This window comes from Osmia lignaria, chromosome 12, assembly GCF_051020975.1.
Source record: "Osmia lignaria lignaria isolate PbOS001 chromosome 12, iyOsmLign1, whole genome shotgun sequence".
NCBI classification, from domain to species: domain Eukaryota; kingdom Metazoa; phylum Arthropoda; class Insecta; order Hymenoptera; family Megachilidae; genus Osmia; species Osmia lignaria.
In genome coordinates this window covers 10771907-10782278 of record NC_135043.1, presented here as the reverse complement: position 1 = coordinate 10782278, position 10372 = coordinate 10771907, and the positions used below count along the sequence as shown (strand labels likewise).

Here is a 10372-nt window from a genome sequence, read left to right as displayed (position 1 = left end):
CCTGATGCATCGAAAGAAATAGAATCGTGTTAAGGTTGCAATCGTTCGCCACCCTCTTTCTTCACCCTCCCACGATCGCGATCTTCGACGCCTTGTTTTTCTTTCTTTTCTTTTCTTTTCTTTTCTTTTCTTTTCTACGCTTTCAAGATGAAACCGTTGGTATTTTTGTATCGAAAGCAACGCTCATGGCTGAATGGATAAACTTTAGCTTGGAATGTACAGGGTGCGACAAGTATACCGAATTTGTGGGTACACCCTCTACGTTACTTATATTTCACATATCCCAACCCTCGTTTTAACGCAACGTATTCTTTAGTTGAATAAAAAAGAAAGAAAATTGTGTCAAGGTAGGGAGCGAATGATGGAGCAAGAATTTCAAAGAAAATTGTCACCGTCATTGGTTTTTATTTTTACATTCGTTATTCAGGATATCCCTACACGAGTTTCAGACTTTCGAAAAACGTCAAGCTGTTATTCTCGGTGACATTCCATTAACGTGAAAAACGTACGATGCTTAAAATAATTTTTATTAAATTCTGAATTCAAAGAAAGGCCACGTTTTGTTTATTTAACAATAGAGAATCACGATTGTATTTTTATTACATCAGATATTACATTGGCAATTTTCCAGTATTTTGCACTTAGTTCTGCAGTTGGACCAAATCCTAATTCTCAGTTATAAAAATGCTATCAAGCCATATATGTTGGATCTAAGTAGTTACTTTGTAACTCTAATGCAAATTCTTTATGGATATATATCTATCTCTCGTTTCACGAACCTACAAGCTAACGAAAGTAGAGTTAAAACTCGTTTATCTCGTTGGCAACAACTTGATAAACGAGATTAATTGTAATGGAGGGTGGTTGGTATTTGGTGTTTAAGGTGGTTCACTGTCGGAGCAATCTCCACGTGCTGTGACCTAGTAATCGATACTGTTCTTTAAACATTTAGTAGGAGGTAGTCTTCAGACGGCGATATCGAAAGTTATTTTTGAATATTTTCCTCTGCAGTCATTTTTTACTTATCAACCCCTGCGATCCGTCGACCATTTGGACCCAACGCGGTTCCTAAGATCACCGTTTTGAATTGTAGAGTGCGCAGCGAAACAGCTGACGGAAATGAGATTTTGATTGAACCATTCGTCGATAACGTAGGATGAAAAATACGCATGGTAGTTCTTTAGGTTTCCGGCTGTCATCGTAGACAGATATAACATGTAAGTTACGGTACGAGTATGCTACTTTGCAGCAATAATCATGAGAAAATGTTCGTACGTTAAAAAGTAACCTGCTTATTAAATGATCCTGTGTATTAATAGCAAATCAGTTTCTACGTCTCATATAAAACATTTGAATCGTATGAACATGCCTTAACCGAACTCACGAAAAGCTCACATGTTAGAACGCGGAGCTGTCATTCTGGGATAGTAAACAGAAAGCGAATTTCATCGTTCGATTAATTGAACGATTAAAAATGTCCGTGACCGAGGAAAGAATTCAAGAATTAAACAGACGGTTTCTGGAATTTATGAACAAAAGTGAAAATGTGGAATCAGCGACGAAAGAGATCTATGAAGATCTTTTGGATGAGGTTTTAATGGGGTTTGTTTTCGACGTGCATCGTACTACAAAAACTGGTAGCTCAGATGTTGAGGAGGGTATACCTGATGACGAATCGTATGCTATCGTAGGTAGGATAATTTAATGATTTCAGGAACGCTAATAAAGTCTATTTCATTGCTTAGGTTATGTTTATTTATGAGAGTTATAAAATACACTGGTGTTTTATTAACTGAACTTACCTAAATGTAAAATCTTTTAAAGATTCCCCGGGATTGGATGTTTTTGGTCAGCATCCTGTGAAAAAATCTCAGGAATGTAACTGTCCAAATTGTGACAGAGGAGTGGCAGCTTGTCGCTTTGCTACTCATTTAGAAAAATGCATGGGTATGGGTAGAAACAGTTCAAGGATTGCATCAAGGCGTATAGCAAATAATTCAAAGGATTTAAGTAATTTTAGCGGTGGTATAAGCGACGACGACGACGATGTCGATTGGAGTTTAAATAATGATAAACGTAAACGTCGAAAAGATCGTAATGGTATAAAAAGGACAAAACAGCAAAAGAATAATCAAAGAAATGGAGAAAGTATTAACGAGCATATTCACAGTAGCAATGAAAATTCTCCATCAAATTATGAAAACATGTCTTTAGAAGATAAAAGGATTTTGTTAACTCAGATTTGTGGTGTAATATCTGAACATACCAAAAAATTATGTACAAGATCTATGCGCTGTCCGCAACATACAGAAGATCAAAGAAAAGAAATGAGAGCAAATTTAGAATCTGGAAATACTACACAGAGTGGCCAAGATAATCTTCATGTGGATGTAGATACCTATGAAGAGGGAGATGGACAGAACTTAAGGGAAGCTTTGGCACGTTGGGATCGCGAAGGATCCAGTCATTCGAGCCCAGCAGATTCTACGTCCACAACGTCGACATCTTCGATAAGTAGAAAACGGGAAACAAAAACGAAAGGCAAAGGTAAAGGTTCTAAACGTGACCGTGGATCACCCATTTCTCAAGGAGATTAAAATAGTATATGTAACTTATTTTTTAGTAATAAGAACTTTCTAACAGGGAAAATTATGTAATAATAATGTTCCTATGCATTGTACAAAGCTTCAAGAATACACATTATTTAACCTGAAATAATAATTGAAAGATATTTTCTTAAATTTTGTTTTGATTCTGTTTTCTTTCTTATTAATCAATTAAAATTACAATAAGACCAAGAAATTATTAAAATAATTGACAAACTTGTATTTTAAAAAGATCGCCAATCCTGGTGCTATCTAGTTTGCGCCGCTTTTGTATAGCTGGCGCTGTAATCGAAAAGTGGGAGTGCTCCCTTCTACCTCGAAAACAAAAACATGTTCAATGTTGTTGAATCTGTAGCGATTTGTTCAGTGGCACTAGTAAAAGAATAATTAAAATTACAAAATAAAAATGATAAGCGTTCAAGTAAGTACTGCTTCTGGCGTAAGACAAATCTTTACTACCGAAACTCCATTTAAAATTCGTGAGTTACGTGATCGATTCGAAGGATTGAGAGTAAGTAGTGAATCTAACGTTAAAATCTTTTGCTCAATAGACAAGAATTATTTAAAAAACTATTTATTTAAATTTCTACAGGATAATTTTTACTTTGTACATAATGGAAAACTTGTGGATGAAAACATCACTTGCTACAATGGCTACATATCTATTGTTCCACGATTATTTGGTGGAAAAGGAGGTTTCGGTTCGATGTTACGTGCAATTGGTGCCCAGATTGAGAAAACAACAAACCGTGAAGCTTGCAGAGATTTAAGCGGTCGTAGACTTCGTGATATTAACGAAGAAAAACGATTAAAAGCTTGGATCGAAAAACAAGGAAATCGGGAAAAAGAAGCGGAGGAACGGAAAAAGAAGAAACTAGAAAGACTTTGCGCCGAGCCTAGACACGAATTTAAAGATCAAACTTACGAACGCGAAAGATCAGTTTTAACTGAGAGAGTTGGAGATGCAGTTGAGGAAGGATTTAAAGCTGCCACTACTGGAGTGAAAAGAAAGCTTGATGAAGATTTTAAACCCAATAAAAAGAAAATATTATTAGACCCTGACATAGATTCAGATGAACTAAATAGTTCAGATGATAGCGAAGAAGATGAAAGTAAGTCCAATGAAGTAAATAAAGAGACTGAACCAGCATCAAATGATAGTGGACATTCCAGTGATGAAAATGGAAAACCTGCTAAAACTAATGAGAACTCAGAAGCAAAGTCTGAGAATTAATGATACATCGATTTTAAATTAAATTAAAATGTACCAATGGATGCCTTAAACAATCCATATATGTTCTCTGTTACAATAAAAGTTTTAACTGTTGAGGCATGGCTATGTAATAGTGTTTCTTATTTAGATGAACATATTATTTTATTATGTTATACATTAAGAATGAAGTTTACAGTATTTCAGACAAATAGGTTTACAATAAATTTGTTAGTGTCTTTTAAAACCTGTATGTAATAAATTAAAATAATTTCCAGGCAACTAACTCATTAGTGAGCTTAATACCCACTGCAAATAAAGCAATTGATGCAATAAATGGCATCAAAAATTCATTTGTAGTTGTCTGGTTGTGCTTGCACTGACATACCCATTCATACAGATCTTTTAGGTATTTAGAACCAACCAAATGTAAATCATTATTCTGAGTACCTTTATTTTGAATTTGCTTATGTATTGTATGCGCTAAGACTCCTAGGCAAATGTAATAGCAAGATTTACATTTTTTGTGTGAAACGTGCTGAAAATAATCGAAGATGCAAATTTTTAAGCGATGCAAATGATAAAGTATTTAAAAGTAAATCTTACATTCGTACAAGTCTTGTTTTCTAGATCAAGTAGCGTACTACATAACGATGACGTACCCACAGCAGCCATTTCCAATTTTATTTTTACAAATTTATGTTTTTATTGACATCAAATTTACAAGTCCGTGCGTAAGAAAAACAAAAATTGTCAAAATTATATTACTTTGTTTAAGGTGATGCAAGCGTCGAAAACTTTACCGACAGTCCCTAGAAAAATCCCTAGACGCGAGTTCTCAAATTACGTCCTCATTTCTAAATAAAATGCAAAAAAATGTGAGGGACGTGTTCAGGAGGCTCTAAAGAATATTATTCTGATCCTTATATTATCCAAATCGTCAAAAAGTTATAAAATATTGAAATGGCTGTCTGTCGACGGTCAAGAAAATGGCGGATCGGACTCACCTGCATTAATTTATTCGTAATATCAACATTTCTGCCAATAGTTTGTCCAAATAAGCACCAGATTAATATTCTTTGGGTCGGATAGAATAAAACGAGCACCCAAGGGATGATGTACAAGTCTCCAGGAAGAAGTATTTTGAGAACTACGATTTCGTTGATTGTTCACACGCGAAAGACGTCAACAAGGTAAAACAGACCAGAAATTTAGTTTCTCGTTGATTCTGTAGGGCGCAATTCGTTCGTTTGATTAATAAACAATTGTAAAATTAAAAATAATAATTAAATAATTTTTAATAGAATAATTAAACAAAATTTTGCAATATACCCACGCGGAAATGTAAAGAAATAAACAATTTAAATAGATATAACAATAATTTGATTAATAAACAATTGTAAAATATAAAATAATAATTAAACAAATATTAACAAATATCAGATAGAAGTAGTTAAATGTAACCGGCCGCGGAACCGGTGAAGCGGAACGTCACACTTGATTGCGCGCGCTGCGCGCCGGTACATGCGCGACCCGTACAGAGGTCAAATCTAATCAGTCTTATCGCGACCGCCAAAGGATACGGATGGATCTGTCAAACATATACCGGTACGGGTTGATACCATGGATATTCGTGCATGGAATTATCAGTGTATTACCACAAGTGTTACTGTGTTTGCCTATAGTGTTTCCTATAGTGTTTCCCATGTGTTTTGGAATATTTATACGGATATATTAGTTCGTTTTATGGTGTGGAACCCCATGTACCTGCATGTGCTTTATTGTGTTTTATGGTGTGGTACCCTATGTGCTTTGGCATATTTTTACGGATTTATTAGTGGGTTTTATGGAGTGGTACCCAATGTGTTTTGGCATATTTATACGGATTCATTAGTGGGTTTTATGGAGTAGTACCCTATGTGTGTTGGCATATTTATACGGATTTATTAGTAGGTTTTATGGAGTAGTACCCTATGTGTTTTAGTATATATATACGAATTTATTAGTAGGCTTTATGGAGTGGTACCATATGTGTTTTACTACAATTTCCCAAATATTTTATGGTGTTCTATGGTTTTGATTTTCATGTGTTTTGGGATGTATTTATTTGCATGTGTTTTACCGTATTTTATGATGTAGTTATTCCTATATAGTTTTGCATGCATATTTTTAAATTATAGTATGTATTAGCATATTAACTACAACAAATTGAGAGAAAACATATATCGTTCAAGAATCGTGATTTTTATGCTTCCAGATGAGTGCTTTGGCCAGTGGGGGTACAGTTTCTTTGACGAGCCAACAGTCGAGCTATGAATCAATCTAAGATGCGTGGCGAGTGCAGTGGTGCAAGTCAACGATCGGTGAGTCGCATGCTTTAAAGTTCCTCCGGTTCCCATCATGTCGTAGGACGAATGGTCCGTAGCGACACGGGAATTGGTTGTAATTTTTATTTTTTGAGCGAGCATAGTGACCCACGAATATCACTGTATTATTTTATACAATGATAATCGTGCAAATTGATTTTTTATGTATTTTATGCCTTAGCTCAGGATAGGGTTTTCTTGTACATATTTACATATGTAGATTTCAAGTTTAAAAATGTAGAGAAGTCGGATGACCCTCCGACTTCACAATACACTTTCTTTTTTATATGTACAAGAATTTATTTCGCGATGAGCGGATTTCAATATCAAAGTAATAAGCATGATTACTATTAATTATTATAACTACTTACTTTGATAACGAAATCGCTCTTGAAATTGAAACGTTTTTCCGATTTTACTCGTGAAATTGGCATCAGTTTAGTATATGGGCTGGCCCCCAGGGGGGTTGGTATTTGCTCTTCAAGCATTGTATAAAGTTGAAATTCATTCTGTCACGTTCACGGTTCTCGACCCTAAACACTCATCATTCGCACTTCAGCCTCACGAACTCTATCACATAATCATTTATCCACCCGCATACCCCAGTATAGTGAAATATTAGCCCGTTAGATATTTATGTACTAGTCATGTTTTTAGATCAGGATTTTCTATTTTAATTAGTGTTGCGAAAAATTTCCAACGCGAGAGTAAATATGACAATGCACTGACTAGTATTTGGTGGGAATCCTTTTGGTTTTTAAACTCAATCCAATATTTTATTTATTTAATCAAATTAGTTACAAGGATTCCGCGGCATAAGACCGTGAAACACCATCTCATGGGAGGTAAACCCATGCATTACTAGGCCTTTGCAGGCGCAGCTTTAGAATACGGAACATATGAAAATATGTTACCATATTCTAAACTGTAGTCCTTTTGTCTATACTATGGGCGTCCGTCAATCTGACACCGTTGGATGCAACGTGTTGGACGGGCGGGTAGCGCTCTTAGCGAAGGGGTGCATCCTGTCCTGGCGTTACGACGTCCAGGCGGGGTGGGTGGTATGTAGCGTCGGGCGCAAGTCCAGGGGGCCTAAGAACCTCCGTTGCCAGCTTATATTAGCAGTGCACCATGTTTTATGTCATAGTTGCTCAATTTTGCTTTTCTGTATTTGCTCTTCAAGCTTTATATTTGCAAAGTCGAGTCACTTTTATTAAAAATAAAACCTCCTGGGGGGGGGGGGCCAGCCCATATACTAAATCAGAGCCGTGAAATTTCGCCGATATTCTTACTTTTAATAAAGTGAGAATATCATCTTTAGTTTTTGCTAATCATACGTTTTAGCTTAGGCATTTCAGCACACATGAAGAAAACTGGTAGGTGAAAATACCTTTGGCCTTGTTTATTTTTATGCCCAAAGCTCATTCGGGTACTTAGATGTACTCGCGTGGGTGGAGGGCGGTGGACAAGGTTTAGTTTTAAGTGTAATACATTTTGGCGACTGACAAAAGTAGTGAACCAATAGTGAACCACGATAGAAGTTCCACATGTGTGTGTGTGGTTAGGATGTGGGATTTGTATCGTTTATTAACAATCTTAACTTACTATAATATTACAAAATACTTATCATGAATAAATTGAAAAATTTTTACATTAGATAATTGAATAGAATACGAAAATGAAATGTATTACTTTAGCATAATGTTCACTATTATTTGTCAGTCGATTTCAGCAAAAAGGTATGTGATTTTATTAGAGTGTGAAAGTTGAATTGAACTCGGGTGTCGGAGGCGTCCCGGGACGTTCTCTCTAGGTGTAGGCATTTTTGCACCCGGGTGGTTGTATGAGAACCGTGGAGTGAATTTTTGTGAGAATGATTTTTGCCCTTTTTTAAATATAGCGATAGGCAGGCAGGTAGTTTACTTCTGGTGTGATTGAGTTTAGTTTATAAGTAGGCAGGGCCAGAGCAAGCTTTCATGTTTCTCTTCGTATTCTCCTCTAATACGTGAGAAGCTTGTATCTGGGGTTGGGAAACCAAAAATCAAGAGAAAAGATGAAAATGCAATTTAATTAATTTAGCATTCTCTCTTGATTTTTTCAAGGCCAAGCCTTATTAGTTTGTAAGTCGTAGTCGTGGTACTAGACCCGATTACAAAAATGAAGTATTAAAGTGAAAGTGCAGTGAAGTGAAGTGAAGTGAAGTGAAATTAAAAAGTGTTTTGTGCTTGGACATTTGCAAAAATTGTGCAGGTATGCGAGTAGCGATTCAAGGGATCGTTGCTCGTTTACCTGTTACGTTTTTACAAATGTCTGAGCAAACGTAAAATTTTCGCGAGTGATTTTTGTGAGGCTATTGCCGAAGAAAGAAGAGGCTATATGCTGAAGAGCCCCGGCAAAATTTGCCCAGAAGAGGGGAACTACTAATGGCTCTCCATCTTCGGATGGACAGTCATTCTGTCACTATGCTCGCTAATTTGTTTTTTCATTTTTTGTGTTTTTCCTTGAACGGTATGAATAATACCGTCCAGGACATATTGAACTCGACATTTTACGAGTTCAATACCCAGCTCGTTGAATGGTCAACTCGCGATTTTATTTCCCCTATTTCGTTTTTGTTTATTGCTTTATTGAAATAAATTATTCTTTTCTTATTGATTTGCACATCAATTATATTTCATGTTCTTATTTTAATTATGTTCTATTTATTTAAAACCTACCCTGAGATTGTAATGGTAATTATATATTCTGTTTCAGCATTTTTCATTTCAGTTGTAATCGAAATTATGATGTTAATTATATTTTCTACTTCAGCATTTTATTGTTGAATTATTTTTTAATCGTTACAGAAATTATGATGTTAATTATATTTTCTATTTCAGCATTTTATTGTTGAATTATTTTTTAATTGTTACAGAAATTATGATGTTAATTATATTTTCTATTTCAGCATTTTATTGTTGAATTGTTATTTTCTCAATTGTTTCTGATATTAGGATGTTAATTTTATTTTCTATTTCAGCATTTTATTGTTGAATTGTTATTTTGTTAATTGTTACAGAAATTATGATGTTAATTATATTTTCTATTTCAGCATTTTATTGTTGGATTGTTATTTTCTCAATTGTTTCTGATATCAGGATGTTAATTTTATTTTCTATTTCAAGATTGTATTGTTTAAATTTTTATTTTATGTTGTCTCTGTTTTGAATGGTTTCACGTTATTGTATATCTAATCCTAATAATTATGTTTTCCGTTACAGCATTTTATTGTTAAATTATTATTATTTTCTCAATTGTTTTTGGTATTAGGATGTTAAAAATTTTGTTTTCTATTTCAAGATTGTATTGCTTAAATTTTTATTTTATGTTGTATGTTTTGAATGGTTTCACGTTCTTATGATTTTAGGGTGGGTCACTAACGTAGCCACCTCCACGTGGTGTGACCTGGTAATTGATATCGTTTTCTAAAGATAACTTTTAGAAAGCGATATCAAGCTAAGAGCTACTATAAAAAGATTTATATATTTTTTAATTGGGAAACAATAGTTTAAATTCAGAAAAGTATTTTCGGTATTGCAATATTACCATATAGAACGTATAACTATAGTAATTTTATAGTTCCTGAAAAAGGAACTTGTATGATTTTTGACTAATTACAAATGACTAATTACCTCCTTTTTTTCGAAGTCGGTTAAAAATAAAATAAAAAGAAAATCACAAAATATGGAATTTAGAAAGAACGAAGTTGTTTGATACGCAATGGTAGAAAGAAATCAACCCTAACGAAGATATTTCAAGCAGAGACGTTGTACATTGGAAAGGCCATGACTTTTGTCTACAGAACACATCATTTCTGCTTTTCATTTGATAGAAATTCGCCACGTTGACTAACAAATATTTTTCTTATAACAATTTTCGAGAGGAATTCATTATTGAATGAAAGTAAAAATTTGCATAAATGGAGGGTGGATGGGATGAGGTAGGGCGAGTCTCCAAACCGCAGCAACCTCCTCGTGGTGAGACCTGGACAATCGTTATTATTTGATGACTAATTAATAACTGTATCATTATTTCTATGGTACATTTATTAATTATGCAGCAAATAATACGAGCGAAATGGCTGCTATTATGCTTTTTTTTCTCTATTTAATCTCTGTTATATATTTTTCAGTAACTATACCTTTCAGATT

General features: G+C 34.5%; 2 protein-coding genes and 1 long non-coding RNA gene across 3 annotated transcripts; 2 read left to right on the top strand and 1 right to left on the bottom strand.

Moving 5' to 3' along the window:
• Window positions 1-1403: 1403 nt before the first annotated feature.
• On the top strand, window positions 1404-2734 carry Sgf11 (SAGA associated factor 11kDa). Its single transcript, XM_034336998.2, has 2 exons — window positions 1404-1691; window positions 1825-2734. The coding sequence occupies exons 1-2, from the start codon at window positions 1475-1477 to the stop codon at window positions 2595-2597; spliced, it is 990 nt and encodes a 329-aa protein (XP_034192889.1). The 5' UTR covers window positions 1404-1474; the 3' UTR covers window positions 2598-2734.
• A 149-nt stretch (window positions 2735-2883) lies between these two features.
• LOC117610070 (splicing regulator SDE2) lies at window positions 2884-3987 on the top strand. The gene is made up of 2 exons (XM_034337006.2): window positions 2884-3117; window positions 3199-3987. Exons 1-2 carry the CDS (start codon window positions 3013-3015, stop codon window positions 3838-3840), a joined length of 747 nt encoding a protein of 248 aa, XP_034192897.2. The 5' UTR covers window positions 2884-3012; the 3' UTR covers window positions 3841-3987.
• Window positions 3954-5069, bottom strand: LOC117610072 (uncharacterized). Its single transcript, XR_013063211.1, has 3 exons — window positions 4824-5069; window positions 4423-4673; window positions 3954-4354 (listed from the first exon to the last, which is right to left on the bottom strand). It is a non-coding gene; the product is annotated as an uncharacterized LOC117610072 (long non-coding RNA).
• Between the last annotated feature and the right edge of the window lie 5303 nt (window positions 5070-10372).